The sequence below is a fragment of the Oncorhynchus kisutch genome, linkage group LG27, assembly GCF_002021735.2.
Source record: "Oncorhynchus kisutch isolate 150728-3 linkage group LG27, Okis_V2, whole genome shotgun sequence".
NCBI classification, from domain to species: Eukaryota; Metazoa; Chordata; class Actinopteri; order Salmoniformes; family Salmonidae; genus Oncorhynchus; species Oncorhynchus kisutch.
Genome location: NC_034200.2, coordinates 11,555,970 through 11,572,565, shown reverse-complemented (window position 1 = coordinate 11,572,565; position 16,596 = coordinate 11,555,970). Strand labels below are relative to the sequence as shown.

The 16,596-nt window shown below is 42.4% G+C and overlaps 1 protein-coding gene across 1 annotated transcript in view; it reads left to right on the top strand.

Moving 5' to 3' along the window:
• LOC109872221 (uncharacterized) overlaps nt 1-13,274 on the top strand; it is a 29,083-nt gene extending 15,809 nt beyond the window's left edge. The window contains exons 23-35 of the mRNA XM_020463381.2: nt 5,917-5,964; nt 6,055-6,144; nt 6,239-6,307; nt 6,393-6,464; nt 6,566-6,625; nt 6,775-6,849; nt 7,036-7,095; nt 7,226-7,288; nt 7,376-7,453; nt 7,555-7,594; nt 7,721-7,772; nt 7,891-8,305; nt 8,435-13,274. Of these exons, the coding sequence (XP_020318970.1) occupies nt 5,917-5,964; nt 6,055-6,144; nt 6,239-6,307; nt 6,393-6,464; nt 6,566-6,625; nt 6,775-6,849; nt 7,036-7,095; nt 7,226-7,288; nt 7,376-7,453; nt 7,555-7,594; nt 7,721-7,772; nt 7,891-8,305; nt 8,435-10,168 (2,856 nt within the window). The 3' untranslated portion in view covers nt 10,169-13,274. The remainder of the gene's footprint in view (nt 1-5,916; nt 5,965-6,054; nt 6,145-6,238; nt 6,308-6,392; nt 6,465-6,565; nt 6,626-6,774; nt 6,850-7,035; nt 7,096-7,225; nt 7,289-7,375; nt 7,454-7,554; nt 7,595-7,720; nt 7,773-7,890; nt 8,306-8,434) is intronic.
• The last annotated feature ends 3,322 nt before the right edge of the window (nt 13,275-16,596 follow it).

The window sequence follows — 16,596 nt, the reverse complement described above, 5'->3', positions numbered from 1 at the left end:
GGACACACCACTGGGGGGCCCCTGTGTTAAGAGTCAGTGTGAAGAATATGTTGTTGCCGATCCTCACAGCCTGTGGTCTGCCTGTCAGGAAGTAGAGGATCCAGTTGCAGAGGATGGTGTCCAGAACCAGGGCTCTGAGCTTGGACAGAACAATAGTGTCGAATGCTGACCAGTAGTCAATGAACAGCATTCTCACATAGGTGTTCCTCTTGTCCAGATGTGTTAGGGTTGTGTGAATGGCGATGGAAATGTCATCTTCCGTGGCTCTGTTGGAGCGGTAGGCAAATTGGAGTGGATCCAGTGTGGCTGGCATGTTGGCATTGATGTGGGCAATGACCAGCGTCTCAAAGCACTTCATGGTGACATGGGTGAGTGCGACGGGGCGACAGTCATTTGGGCATGTTGTAGTGGGCAGTAATATTTCACATGTGTCTATATGATATTATAAATACCTCACAATCGACTCGTAATATGACTACGCAATTATACTATTAAAATGTTTATCTGACTCCTGGGCCACCATTTACTGTAGTGGGCGGTAATATTTTATATTTGAATATACAGTATATGACATATACATCACATGCGACTCGTAATAATACTAAGCAATTGGCTCATTCAAATGTTTATCTGACTGCATAAAGATTAGCAATATGCAAGAGACAATGGTTGAGTTACAGCAATACGCAGTGAAGAAACGTCTGAGAACAGAATTCTAAATACAAGTGTATTGTAGCTTAAGTTACAAGACATTAACAAGCATTACTAGGCATTATTCTAAGCATGGTCAGAGAGAGAGAGAAATCATAACCTGAACGGCCATGCCCCAAAAGTCCATGGGGTGGAGAGAGAAAAAATAGTGAGTCTCACCACAGCAGTTCAGGATTTTTTTAAAAGGAACATTTTATAAGCATCTAAGTTATTTAGATTCAAAAACTGAGTTGTTGACCAATAGAATTACTGTAAAGTTCACCTCCAATCAGATATCAGACCTACATGATGTAACGTCTGTATCTCAGAGGTGACACAATGGATGGTTGGGAGAGATAATACAGAGAATGCTGAATTCCTAAGACAACACAGGAAATGATTGCATACAGTTGATAAGAAGAGTCACTTTGGATGCTGCCCTACAATGTGTCCTTGGTTTTCTTGGTCGCTGGAATGATGATGGTATCCTTGAAGCAAGTGGAGACTACAGCCTGGGACAAGGACAGGTTGAAGAGGTCTGATCAGCGAACACACTAGCCTCATTTATACCTGGTGCTAACATGCTGCCTTTGTCCTCATCTTATCCACATTCTGATAGTGCACATCGCATCTACACGTCAGTAAAATATGTATTTTATCTGTCCACAGTGTCATTATTGTGACCAAATATCCTGGTCCCTGCCTGTATGCCAATTGTTTGACATATTCTTTCAAAATAATATTTATTTTAAGACATTGATGCTTTAAGTCAATGGCATCACCTGTCCATGATTTTAGAGGGCGGGATAATGATGATTTAAATAGTTTCACTGTCCAGACCTGCCTACACTTCTAAGATATCCAAATAGAATGCGTGTCTGACTACCTCTGGAGGTGGGTAGAAAGATCTGATCACAATGAGTCTTTTTATCATCTACACTTGCCCAAAAATGTGGGCACAATCTAATTGTGGAGAAGATCAGAACAAAGGACGTATGTTAGAACCAGGTATAAATGGGGCTTCTGAGGACATGGCCAGGAATTTATGTTGGGGTATGTCCGGATTGTTATTGTGGGTACAACATCCTCAACACATTACCTAATGAAGCCTGTGACTGACTATGTATATTTGTCAGTGTTGATGGATGATGAGTTCTGGTTGGATGAGTTCTGGTTGGATGAATCTTTGAACATATTCCAATCAGTATTCTCAAAACACTCCTGCAGCATTGAGTCTGCCTCTTCTGTCCAGGCCCTCACTATTCTCTGTGTTAGTGGCTCCCTCTTGAGTTTCTGTAGGAACAGCGAGACGTGATCTGATTGGCCGAAGTGGGGTTGGGGAACAGTTTTGTATGTTTGTGTACACATGATCCAGCACATTGTTTCCTGTCATCAAATCAAATTATATTGGTCACATACACATATTTAGCTAATGTTATTGCGGGTGTAGCGAAATGCTTGTGTTCCTAGCTCCAACAGTGCAGTAGTATCTAACAATTCACAACAATACACACAAATCTAAAAGTAAAAGAATGGAATTAAGAAATATATAAATATTAGATTGAGGAATGTCAGAGAGGCACCTTTACTGACCTCGCCCTCTGGATGGCAGCGGGGTAAACAGGCCGAGGCTTGGGTGGTTGATGTTCTTGATGATCTTCTTGGCATCGGGTGCTGTAGATGTCCTGGAGGGCAGGTAGTTTGCCCCCGGTGATGCATTGGGCAGACCACACCATCCTCTGGAGAGCCCTTCGGTTGTGGGCGGTGCAGTTGCCGTACCCGGCGGTGATAAAAGGGCCAAGCCAAATTCTCAGCCTCCTGAGGTTGAAGAGGTGCTGTTGCACCTTCTTCACCACACGGTCTGTGTGGATGGACCATTTCTGATCATTATTGATGTGTACGCCGAGGAACTTGAAGCTTTCCACCTTCTCCACTGCGGTCCCGTCGATGTGGATAGGGGAGTGCTCCCTCTGCTGTTTCCTGAAGTCCACGATCATCTCCTTTGTTTTGTTGACGTTGAGTGAGAGGTTATTTTCCTGGTTATTAACTCTCATGGGGCAGGATATACACGTAGGCAGAGTTGTGGAGTCTGACTCGAGTCACAAATTTGATGAATTGAGGCTCGACTTGATTGAAAATAAATTCATTTGAGACATCACTTGGACTCGGGACTCGACTTTGACTTGAGACTGATAACTTGAAATGATCTGGCCAGGTTTTGTCATGTTTTGTCATTCATTCTATGGCACAGAGTCTCTGGATTACTCTCCACGAAGCCAAAGACAGTAGCCGCACCATCGGCCTTGCAAAAAAACATGCACAAGGATAGGGAAACGCACACTCTTCCCAATGACTGGACCAGCAAACTGTCAATCAACATAGGTTGGGTGAGCTAGTGAACAGATTGCTTATTTTTTTGTACAGCTATACGATAGTGGGCAAACATAAAAAATGTAGGGAGAGCTGAAAGAGAGCGAACGGGCTCCACGTATTTTACTGGTTTATTTATGACACCGCCCCCGGTTAGAGGGTAATTAAAGTTGCTCAAGAGTTAATACATACAGGAACTTTATTCAAACACACGGAGGAAGATGAACATGGGGATGGTGCTGTAATGGACAAAAAGTGAGAGATAATGAATATGCTATACAGGAGATAAATGCACTCGCCTGAATAGATATAGCCAGATAGGCCAATTGGACCCCCTCAATAATATACCATGATGAATTTGATGGATTGGAAATAAGTTTCCCACAAAAGCTACTGGCTTTACACTGCACAGTACTACTCAATTCCTAATTTTATTATGCTTTTGGTTTGGCCCGGTCCTCAGAGGCCATGGTTTGGGGAAAAAAGTTGAGTAACGCTTGAAAGGGAAATGAAGCAATTGCTTCTCTGTAACAAATAAAGAAGTACAGTCATATTTAACATGGTAAATTCACATGAAGTATATAGAAAATTGTGTTTTTCAAATGGAGAAAGTTTCTATTGCAAGGTGATGAGATGTGTATCTCAAGTGTGAACAGTTTCTCAAAGCTAGTGATAATTGGTAATGGTCATATTGGGCTCAATTTGGTGAGTTCAAAGACAACTTTGGTAGTATTACAAACTTTGAAACAACTGGTTTCTAGTAGGCTACATAATTAGAAAAGGCCTGTTTCTCCGAACCTCAGGCAGTAGGCTCGAGAACACCGTTCCCTCACCAGTCAAAGGCAGACAGACTCTGACCAGCAGCAGCAACCTATCCTCCTTATTTACAGTGCATTCGGAAAGTATTCAGACCCCTTGACTTTTTCCACATTTTGTTACGTTAACAGCAATATTCTAAAATGAAATATTTGCAAATAAAACAGATTTAGGGGTTTCCGAATGCACCAAGATTGAATTGTTTGGCCTGAATGCCAAGCGTCACGTCTGGAGGAGACCAGGCACCGTTCATCACCTGGCCAGTCAGGATCAAGGTAAAGATGAATGAAGCAAAGTACAGAGAGATCCTTGATGAAAACCTGCACCAGCGCGCTCAGGACCTAAAACTGGGGGAGAATGTTCACCTTCCATCAGGACAACGGCCCTAAGCACCCAGTCAAGACGATGCAGGAGTTGCTTCAGGACAAGTCTCTGAATGTCCTTGGGTGGCCCAGCCAGAGCCGGGCTTGAACCCGATCAAACTTCTCTGGAGAGACCTGAAAATAGCTGTGCAGCGACGCTCCCCATCCAACCTGACAGAGCTTGAGAGTATCTGCTGAGAAGAATGGGAGAAACTCCCCAAATACAGGTGTGCCAAGCTTGTAGTGTCATATTGAAGAAGACTCGAGGCTGTAAAAGGCTGTAATCGCTGCCAAAAGTGCTTCAACAAACTACTGAGTAAAGGGTCTGAATACTTAAGTAAATGTGATACGTTTATATATATATACATGTGTATATATATATATACATACACACATTTGCTAAAAATCTAAAAACCTGTTTCTGCTTTGTCATTATGGGGTATTATGTGTAGATTGATGAGGGGGGGAAAAAACATTTTATACATTTTATAAGACTGTTAACATAACAAAATGTGGAAAAAGTGAAGGGGTCTGAATACTTTCCGAATGCACTTTGTTTTAGAAAACACATTTGAAAGCCAAAATTGAGGAGGGAAAGCACTCAATGTTTATGCAACCTAATAATCAACCCCTAAAAATACTTCCAGAACAACTTTTATATATTTATTTTCAATTGAGAAAATCTACAACAGAAATCAGCCCACCCTACTCGTCATTGATAGGGATGTGACATTGATAGGGATGTGACATTGATAGGGATGTGACATTGATAGGGATGTGACATTGATAGGATGTGACATTGATAGGGATGTGACATTGATAGGGATGTGACATTGATAGGATGTGACATTGATAGGGATGTGACATTGATAGGGATGTGACATTGATAGGGATGTGACATTGATAGGGATGTGACATTGATAGGGATGTGACATTGATAGGGATGTGACATTGCACAGCAGAAAGCTGGTTTATTTCTTTATGGAAGGGAAACCATGTACTTTGTGTTTGTATATACCGTTTCTTGATGAGTAAAATGTATTCTCATACAGGGTGTTGACCCTGGAACCCCCAAAAATATGTAAAACAAAGCTGCACTGCTAGGGCTAACCAAAAAGGACTGGTTTTGAAAGTTGGATCATCAAATCCATTGAGGCTTTAAACATTTTCGTAAACTATATATTTTTTTACATTTAAAGCAACTGGGAAATGTCCATGGCAGGCATTGTTGTTACACATTGGGAGAGAGAGTCAGCTTTGGCAGTGCCTCTTTGACACAGAGACTGGTTAGGGTCAAGAAGATCATTCTGAGAGAGACAACGAGAAAGTTAATCAGAGGCGCAGCACACAAGTGTTTTTGGAAAGAAAAGAAAGGTCAATAGTTTTTGACGTCAGATGAGTCGGGAGTGTTGGTTTCTTGAGGAGGGAGAAACTCTGGCCATTTTGAAGTCAGAGGGACACAGCCAGTCGTCAGGGATGAAGTTGATGAGGGAAGTGAGAAGGTCTCCAGAGATGGTCTGGAGAGGGGATGGTGTCGAGCGGGCAGGTTGTTGTGTTGGCCAGACCTCACTAGTCGCAGGATGTCACCTGAAGAGAGAGGGGAGAAAGAGGTCTCTGCTTCAAGATATCGCTGCTTCATTCACATTGAAGGCTTACTGTGCTTTTGTTTTGAATTCAGGATTCAGATTTGGGAACAGGCTGTAATGACAACCTCTCAGAAAGCAAGGTAATCTACCCTGAAAGGGTTGTCTCTGTTGTCTGGAACTTCTAGTGATGGTTAGTGTTAGTTTATTAACTCCCTCTGTATCTGATGTAGGAAAAAACAGGGATTTTGGGACTCACTGGGATTTTCAAAAGGTCTCCAAGACCATCGCCAAAGCCATCCCCACGCTTCACTGTTGATAAGGTAGTAAAGTTGTCACTCTCTGGTGTTCTTTGTAACAGTATCAATGTACAATCAAACAAATGTTTATAGTAACCCTGTGCTCTAAATATGTCAGGACCCTCTTACTGAGTACAAGGAACTCTCTGCCAGCAATGACAGCCTCTCAGACTTCACCACAATTAAGGTAAGATTTTGTATACTTACATTTAAGTATAAATACATTTGATTTCATATAATTATGTTTTAGAAAATGACTATTTTTGTTGTAGGAAAATCTCTCTGCACAAAGAGAACTCTCAGCCAGCAATGGTAGTTTTTCCGACACTACAACCACCAGCATAGTGAGTCTTGCACCTTATTTTACCTACACCTACCTTTATCATCACTTTGTTAACCCACCAATGTGCCTTGCATGTTTACTGAGTATGTATTTTTGACACAGGAGAAAAAAGGAGTGTTTGCAGGAATCTTCAGGAGAACTCCAAAACCTTTCGAGCAACAGGTAATTACAGTCATGTAACATGAGCATTAGCATGTAGCATTAGCAACTGTAGCCAACTGATACATGTTACTATGCAGTTTACACCCAGAACAGAAAACAATGTACACAACATGTCATGTTTACACGTCCTATCTTTCTCTCTCTATTAGGACAGTATGGACACAGAGCCACCTGTGAGAGGTAGTCAGCTGAAGCGCCGGAGGACAATCAAGAAGAAGAGACGGGTGAGTGATCAGTTATTTAGGTGAATCGACCCATGATTGACCTATGATTTCAGAGATTTCACTCACGTCGCTACTCAATACAATTACTTGTCTAGTCCCAGTTGGTTTTGAGGCCATACTTTTGTTATGTACTATGAATGATTTTGTTATTTTCATGTTGAATATTAAATCAAAGTTGCTTCTCAGGTTGTGTCATTCCAAGTGAAAAGAACTCTCCCGACGATTCCAAAACGTACTGCTGCTCGGGTATTGCTCTTTCTTCTTACGTTCCTCAACCCCTCCAACTCAGTCCATCACTTAATGCCCCTCTATGTAAAATAGTTTGTAATACAGTAGTAGTAAAATACATGCTGTGGTTTTTTGATTTCTTCCTCAGGACTCTGATAAGGAGCCTATCATTGAGGAGGCTGTGGAGTTGCAAGGGCTGGCCCCACTGCAGGTCAGCTATAGAACATGTGTATCATGCACACTGGTGCTTTATATGTTGCCTGTGTCCAGTGGTCTGATGTGTGTCTGTCTGTTCCAGGAGAGCACAGTGGAGATCCAGCCTGTGGAGATGGCAGCATACCCCACTGATGGAGTCAACCTTTTGGAGTCTGAAGAGGTATCTGTGTGTCTGTCTGTCTCTCGGTATCTGTCACTCATTCACACTCTCTGATTTGGAGATGACTCTGACATGTTTTCTCATTGTTGTTTCTTTTTCAGGAGAGCGACGGCTTGTTGGACTGGTGGAGATCAGTCGAAGGTGTGTTTCCACCTCAAACTATTTCTGTATGTCTGTGCGTGCATTTAAATGCCTGAGGGAATATTTATGTGCTGGTGAATGTATGTGTTGGAGAAGTGGGACAACTCTTGTGTTGTGGGTTACCAGGTTGGGAGCAATGGAATGAAACATCCCATTTCCAAGAGGATGAAGCAGATATGTGAGTCATTCATCTCTCTGTGCCTTACGTTCAAGTTCAAAACATTATTGTCCATCTTCTGTTGACATGGAAAGTTCATTTTAAAACGCCTCTGTCCCTCCCTCTTTCCCTCCCTCAGGGCGGTGGAGCAGGTGGCTGACCGTGTGTTCATGGCGGCTCGGCTGTTTGTGCGTCTCTTCAACCAGCGGGGAGCGTCACTGCAGGGCCGTATCCTGGAGCTGCTGGCCCAGGCCGACGCTGCCGACCAGTTCCACAAGAGGACGGTGACGGCCGCTGTAGGGGGTGGCGTGGCCAGCGTGTGTGGCAGTGTGGCCACCATCACCGGCCTCATCCTTGCCCCCTTCACCTTCGGAGCCTCCATCATCGTCACCGCTGTTGGCATCTCCGTGGCGACCGCTGGAAGCATCGCCTCGGCAACGGCCAACATCACTGATACAGTGCACTCCAACATGGACTGTAAGAAAGTGGAGAAGATGATTCAGGGCTACCAGGAGGAGATCAAGGATATCAGGGAGTGTATGGAGTTTGTACAGGTGGGTTACTGTTCTTTCTCTCTCGCTTACTCACTAACGGGCACACGCATGCATATTCACATCCTGTATACACATACACACTCCTCCCCCTCTGTCCCTCACGTGTCCTTTCTCTCTGTGTGTCTGCAGGAAGGTATGGAAGCTCTGCAGGAGGGGAACTTTGAAAAGTACACTGAGAGTGCAACCAAGAAGGCTCTGAACCACAACATTAAGCACGTGATGAAGGAGGGGGGGCGGGCCGGAAAGAAACTGATGATCAACACAGACAAGCTCATCAGCACCGTGCAGGTTCTAGGCGTGGCAGGGGGGGCCGCCAAAGCAGTTAAGGCCATCAGCGTTACCACGGGCGTCATGTCCGGTCTCTTCCTCGCACTTGACGTCTTCTTCCTCGCCAAGGATTCCCATGAGCTGCGCAAGGGCGCCAAGACAAAGTTCGCCTCCGAGATCCGAGAGATGTGCAAGGACCTGCAGGACGGGCTACTGGAGCTGAACAAGGTGAAAACCCAGCTGCAGAAAACCATGGATGGGATCGAGCTGGAAGAGTACGAGGAGGAGGAGGAAGTGGAGGTGGAAGTGGATGATGACCTGGAGTCAGACCCAGTTAAACTCGCTCAGCTGGAGCAAGAGCTGGACCAGTTAGAGGAGAAGTTGGACAAGAAGGTCCAGGAGGAACAGAAATGGAATAAAAGCAAGGAGGAGGCAGCTAAGAGTGAGGAAAGGGAAATGAAGGAGGAGAAGAATAGTACAAAGAAGGATAGTAATAAAGAGGAGGGAAAGAAGGCGAGACCTAAAAGTAAAACAATCGAGTTGGGTGAGACTGAGAAAGTGGAGATGGAGAAAGAGCGGACGACTGAGAGGGGAGACACTAGTGGTAGTGTGAAAGGTGATACTAGCAGCGTTCAGAATAAAAAAGGGTCAGAGAAAGGGAAAAAGAAAGATAAAGGAATGGAGAGTAGAAACACCAATGAAAAAGGAAATGTTGAGGGCAAAAAAGAGAAAGGAAATGATAGAGGCAGTACGAATGAGGAGGGTGAAGAAAAGGCAAGAGAGACTGAAAAACAAAGAGGTAGAGGCAATAAAAATGAGCTGGCTGATACAGAGAAAGGGATTTCAAATGAAAATGTAGAGTCTGAAAGGGGGAAGAGTGAAAGATTGAAGGAACAAAAAGTAGCTGGATTGGAGACTAAGATGAGGGTGAGGGAAACTTCAGAAAGAGGAAACGCAAGCAGACATAGCAGCAAGACTGACAAAGAGCAAATCCCGAAGAGGAGTCCGAGGGAGTCAGGCAGTAGAGATGAAATACCAGCGATTGCTCCAGAGAGAAGACGCAGTAAAGATCTGAAGTGTGGGAGCATAACTGAAACGGGTGAGATGGAGAGAACGAGTAAGACTGAAAGGGGTGGGGTAGAGAGGGGGGTTAGGAACTGGAGAGCAGAGATGGATAGGGGAAGTCAAGATAAGCAAAGTGTTGACTTAAAGGGAGACTCAGAGAGGGGGAAGACAAAAGAGGAATCTGAGGTGAAAAGAACGAGTGGGGTTGAGAGAGGGACAGCTAAAGGGACCTCTAAGGAGGAAAGAGTGATGGAGAGAATGTCCAGGAGGGAAAACAAAGACAGGGAGTTGGGGTGTAAGAGGGAAAGAGCTGAGGAAAAGCGTGGGAGTAAGATTGAGAAAATACAAAGAAAATTTGAAAGTGGTAGGGAGGGAGGCATCAGAAATGAAGATGAGGAGGTTCATCAGAGTGAAAGGGACAGGAAGGAGGGTGATGTTGAAAGGAATAGGAGAGATGGTGATGCTGAGCAGAAGCCTCTCCGCCAAGGCGCTCATCCACGCTCCAAAGCCATCTGCCAATTTTACATCTGATGCATTATTAACTGAGTACTTAAAGAAGTATTCTAAAAGGTATTAACCTAGTGTTTGGTTTTATATTATTTACTTGGAGACAAATTGAGACAAAGACAGTCAGTGTTTTAAATATTTGATAGAGCAACGGAACTCAAATGTGCCTTTTTATACACATTTTTCATGACAAAGAGATTTTTTAAACTGTAAAGATTGTTGTATGAAAATGAATTTCCCGTGGACCGACATACATAAACAATTGTCTGGAAGGAATGGGATGTATGGAATAACAAGCAGCAGAAGTTCCGTTTTTTTTTTTTTTTTTTGTCACTGGTTATCTGGACAAGTCACAATTTCGCAGGTGTTAGCATGTTTAGAATTTCAGAAGTGAAGTGGACATTCGGCCATAACTTTCAAATGTGGTGGAGCTCCTTGTTCCGCTCCTCATTCTAGCATCTCTTCCATCCCTTCACTTAACATGTGTGGACCTAGAATTTAATCGAGCACCTGACCAAATGCTGGGGACTTTAGTTCTCGGTTAACCAACATTATATGAACAAATCGCTGTCCAAAAGCTGGTAGCAATTCATACAGATGTCAATTAACTCCATAGGAAGAGTCGCACTGACTCAAAGCACTTTATAGAGCAATGGCTGCTGCTCATTGGGCCGATTCTGACCCGAATTAAGCGCACATAAATGGAACGTAATTACTTTTTTTATGCACTTTTCTCTCTATGCGTATTCTGACCTAAACTTAAGCAAGAGAAAAGCATGCTATTCACCCGCTATTTGTTCGGGGTGGAGATCTAATAAAATGGAGGTGTGGCAGAGGTGTGTTTATAGATCCTCCATATTCTAATTTTGCCTTAATTCCCTCATAATTCCACCACCTTTATGCAAAGGAAATCATGAATAAGGTTAGAACGAACCTGCCGGTTTCAAGTGGGAAAAGCATCTACTTTATTTTATATATATATATATATAAATAACAGCATTCTCCATGCACTGTAATACATACATTGATAAGAGTATATAAGTGAGTAACCCGTTTGGAGAAAGGGATTGAAAATACACATAGCAATTGTTTTAGATCATTCATAGTTATGATCCCTGGAGAAGAACGTGAAACCAGTCATATGGAAGAAAACTGAAAATCATATCAACATGATGTGTATTGCGGCCCCTTTTCCAAAGTGAAGTAGGCTCTAAAGAGCTGTACCGTTATTATGAATTATGAACCTGACGATTTGATGCATGCGCTTTCGAATGTTTTAATGGTATGCCCGGGCATTTCTACGTTTTATTTTACAATTTGTATCATGTTAAATATGATCCACTATTGGGAACCACCACCAGTAATACCCACATACATTTATAACTGTCACTTTAATGTTCGTTTTCTTCCATTTGTAGCTTCCATTTTGCATCATTCCGTTTACGTGTCTTTCCTCTGTCACGTCTGTGGACGTTAGTGGTTCATATTAGGCTAATGTTGTGCAATAATTTGGGACATGTAGCCTATTTGAATCATTATGGAACTCAGACCACACGTAGCAGGTTAAACCTGGAGCCTGGCACACGGTTCACGACGACTGGACCAGTCACATAGTTCCATGATTAGTGAGGAATAGGATAGATATAATTATTGTTCATTCCTATTGTGCACTTTTCCCCACCTTACAATATTTAATGGATTGAATATGACAACTTTCAGGGTGTATTTTTTTTATTCATAAATGCATTCTGTGCGTAAATGTTCTCCAAACCTGTTTTTTTTTATTTTATGATTCATACATACTTTCTTAACCCTAAAATGTGTTTAAATAATCAGAGTATTTTTAAATCTACCAGTTGGTGCTGAAACGGAGACGAATATGCATATATTTAGATGGCTTTCTTTTATTGATCTCTATATTCTGAACCCATTCTCAATGTCTTCTAGTCAGTCTGTTGACAATTTGAATTAAAAAAAAGGTACACAGTATTTAAAAGGGATGGCTTAAAATGAGCGTAGGTTACTGAAAATCCTGTTGAAAGAAAACTGACCAGGAAGTGAGAGGGATTTCAGCAGTTGAATTAACCTTTTCATGGGTGAGTTCCAAATATCTTTAACGGTCCCCAGCGTGTTTTTTTTATGCACGTGATGTCAGAATGCACTCACCAGCTTGGTTTCCAACCAATTGGCAACAGATTTTTTGTGTGAGTGTGTGAGTGAGTGAGTGAGAGGAGAGAGAGCGGGAAGAATGAATCTGGTGAAAATTTAGCCTAACATGGAATGTGATTATCACAATACGGTGTGCATGGCAACACATGATGTCATGACACATTATTATGAGGCAACACCATGTAATCAGTCTTCTGCATTTCTTTGCGACTGTCATCAGTTGTGTGTCTGTCTCTGTGTTATATCTTTATAATGGCAGACACTTGAGCTGATTCCAGACCAGCTGGACAGGACATAATTCTATCAGCCTTCAAGGGGAATCCATCTTTAGCTTTTGTCAGGTCACACACAAGTTTACATACAGAGACGTGTTGTATATTTGTGTATCATGAATTAGTGTCTTCACCAGCCCAATCTAGTGACCACCATCCTCTGGACTCAGCCAGCCTAAACGGACAGGTATACACATCACTGGGACATTGTTTCTAGGGCTGTCCTGGACTAATCTTGGTTGACCGAAAATAGTCTTCTTTTGACCAAATGTTTGTACAATCAACTATATGCATTGAGCTTGTCTGATGCTTTAAAGTTACGGTTTGATGAAATAAGACACAAATGACTCAAGAGGGAGCGAGAGATCAAGATAACCAGAAGAAGAAAAACTTAACCTTAACCAACCATTCTCCTCCCGCTCCTGCTGGCTTTCGCAGATAATGCCATTACTCTCCTGAAGTTGTCGGTAATAGGCTACAAGAAGAGGCTGCAACTTTTCTCATGTGGAATTCAAATGTATCTTACCATTTCTACCGATCTGTGTGCCAGTTATGGTTTTCATATGCACATTTTCATGGTTTCATAGTTTCATTTAATTTATAACAGCCTAATGCCAATTATATCTCAATCAGTGTGATGTGATTCATCAAAATTCTATCCAAATCTAAATGAAAATGATAAACCTAAAAAGTTACTTCTATTGTCAACTATGTAAAAATAGCCTACATAAGGCCAACAAATAAAAACATTGCATCCTGTGCAGGTAGAAAATACCCTGATGAAAATAAATATCATATAAATCATATTGGCTGCAACAAACTTGAAACATTGTATCAAGTATTAACTTGGGTCTGCCCGAAACTCAACAAATGTATAAAATATTCTGGGCCTCCAATATTCTGGGTTTCCTGTGCCAGTGAACTCAGGTCAGACACAGGTGTAGGCTATTTGCACAAGGGATAAGAAGCAGTGTTTGACATGGGCAGGAGCTCACAAGAGCAGAGTACCGGCACCTCAAATGTTCTAACTGCTTGAGTTCCTGTTCCTCTTATAGAATATTATCTCAAAATAATTGTGAAGCACCTGCATAAATGTAAACAGTATCAGCACCCAAAATGAATTCTGGAACCTATTTTAGTCAAAGATAAGCACTGATAAGAAGTAATCAGTTAGGCCTATTTTATGACGATTCCACTGGATCAGAGCATGACCTTTTTCCCTTTATCGAGAGAGCTAGAAATATTGTAATTCTCAATGGTTGAAAAAACAGACTGTTTGCTTGCTGTTTGAGGTGAAGAAAACATTACTTTGAGAAGCTCCACAGCTCATTAGTGGTGGTGCTTTAAGCCAATCAGAAATACTATCAGATCCCCAGATGGGCACATTTACAGTGCCTTAAACTATTCAGACCCATTGACCTTTTCCATGTTTTGTTATGTTACAGCCTTATTCTAAAATGGATTAAATAAAACAAAATGTCCTCAGCAATCTACACCCAATACCCCATATTGACAAAGCGAAAACAGGTTTTCCATCATACTTAATTGGAAGAAGTTGGAAACCACCAAGACTCTTCCTAGAGTTAGCTGCCCAGTCAAACTGAGCAATCAGGGGAGAAGGGCCTTGGTCAGGGAGGTAACCAAGAACCCGATGGTCACTGACAGAGCTCCAGAGTTCCTCTGTGGAGATGGGAGAACCTTCCAGAAGGACAACCATCTCTGCAGCATTCCACCAATCAGGCCTTTATGGTAGAGTGGCCAAACGGAAGCCACTCCTCAGTAAAAGGCACATGACAACCCACTTGGAGTTTACCAAAAGGCACCAAAAGATTCTCAGAACATTAGAAACAAGATGCTCTGCTCTGATGAAACAAGATTGAATAGTCTCCCAGTCCCTGCCACTGAAAAACATCCTCACAGCATGATGCTGCCACCACCATGCTTCACCGTAGGAATGCTGACAGGTTGCCAGAGCCTGGACTTGAACCCGATCGAACATCTCTGGACAGACCTGAAAATAGCTGTGCAGTAACACTCCCCATCCAACCTGGCAGAGCTTGAGAGAATCTGCAGAGAATAATCAGATCATCTCCCCAAATACAGGTGTGCTAAGCTTGCGGTGTCATACCCAAGAAGATTCGAGGCTGTAATTGCTGCCGAATCTGCTTCAACAAAGTACTGAGTCAAGGGGTCTGAATAGTTATGTAAATGTGATAGTTTAATTTTTAATAAATTAGCAACAAATTCTGAAAAACTGTTTATGCCTTGTCATTATGGGGTAATGTGTGTAGATTGAGGGGGAAAACAATTTAATACATTTTAGAATAAGGCTGTAACTTAATTTAAAATGTGGAAAAAGTGAAGAGGTCTGAATACTTCAGGAAGGTACTGTATATGCCTACATTTGCGTGCAGGCCTGGTAGCCTATAGGCCTACTTCTCTGCGTAATCAGGTGTGCGTCCTTACTCAACATTGACAGGAGCGCTCCAAACAAAAGACAATGACTAAATTGACAAAACTCATAAATGGAATGAAATAAACCAAAACGTGTTTGTCACAAGTGAAGCATTGTTTGCAGAGGGCACAACCTATGTGTCCACTCTGACATTGAGAATGATAAGACTGGAATAATAATATATTTAATGTATTAACAGAAATGTTCATAACCAAACATTGTAGATTTGGAATTTTAGCAATTAACGGTAAATATAGGCTACTACTGGTAGTAGGGAATAGACCCCAACAATCAAAACGCAAACAACTCACAGTGAAGTTATGAAACAATGAATGTGCACAAATTAGCGGGAGAGAGAGAATTCAGTAGAGAGAAGTGCATTGTGTGCTGCATGGTCAATCTGACATCCGCATTGGCCATGCAACATTTACCGTGATATGGCCTCTGCAGAAGTCAAGGTATTCAGACTGTACTAATTGCGATTTGCGGAGCAGCACAGAGCTGTTGTGAAGGAAGTTGTCAAGGAAGTGAGTTTGATTATACAAGATGTACCGCCCGCACCTACTGTCACCAAATATGTAAATGCAGACCTATTCAGAGCACTCATTGTTATAACATTTGGGAGATCGCACAGCGATATGGTACAGAGCTCGATTTGGCCTTTGTATGCCTCCGCAATTGTGTCACACCTTCCATATGGACAATGGCGACCGTCATTCAGGGCAGGTGAGCCTCACCTGTTTAGCAAAAAAAAAAAACATGTTAATTTGTCAGTTTTTAAACAATGTATACAAAAAAAAACGAGTTAAAACACTGTGTTTCCTTGAGTAAGGCACCCCCAGTGTTTCGGCCAAGCACAGTGCTTTCTGTGCTGGTGGGGCAGCCAGCTGGAAAATACGGAGCGTGGGGGGTGGTAATGTTCTCTAGTTGCGCCGTGATTGCCTCGGTGGTCTGTCACTCACTCAAGGAGTCATCATCGTGAATCAAGTCTACTGGCAAATCCTTTTCATATGAAGAGAAGTTAGATAAAACGCATCCGTGCTCGTCGACCATTGGACAAACCAATGAATCGCAAATTCAACAATGAGCGGTTTGGAAGGAATCAGTGGCTAACTGCAAGCATTGCAAAGCAATCACTAGCCTGCTATTCAGTGGAGAGGGTGTTTGGTCCAAGTCTGTGTTTAAGGGTCTCTTTTCCAAGCTTAAAAGGATCAACATTGACATGCCATGGACCAGAAAAGGTTGAATACATTGGCCATGCTGTCAATCCAGTATGACTTCTGCCACGTCCAAAACAACTAGAAACTCTAAAATCTCAGACTTTAGCGAGTTCAAGACAACTGGGAACTACGAAGAAAAAAAAAAAATCCGACTGGGAAAATAAATTGAGCGTATAAGTCAGGAACTCGGGCCTCTTTCTAGAGCTCCGACCTGAAGATCGCTGAATTCAGGCTGAAGTCCTGAACAAATAGTTATATTGACTACGTCCGTCCTAGTTCGCTCATTACAGAGTGCCTCTTATCCGCTCGTCATTCCCGTATGCAGTTTGTACATCT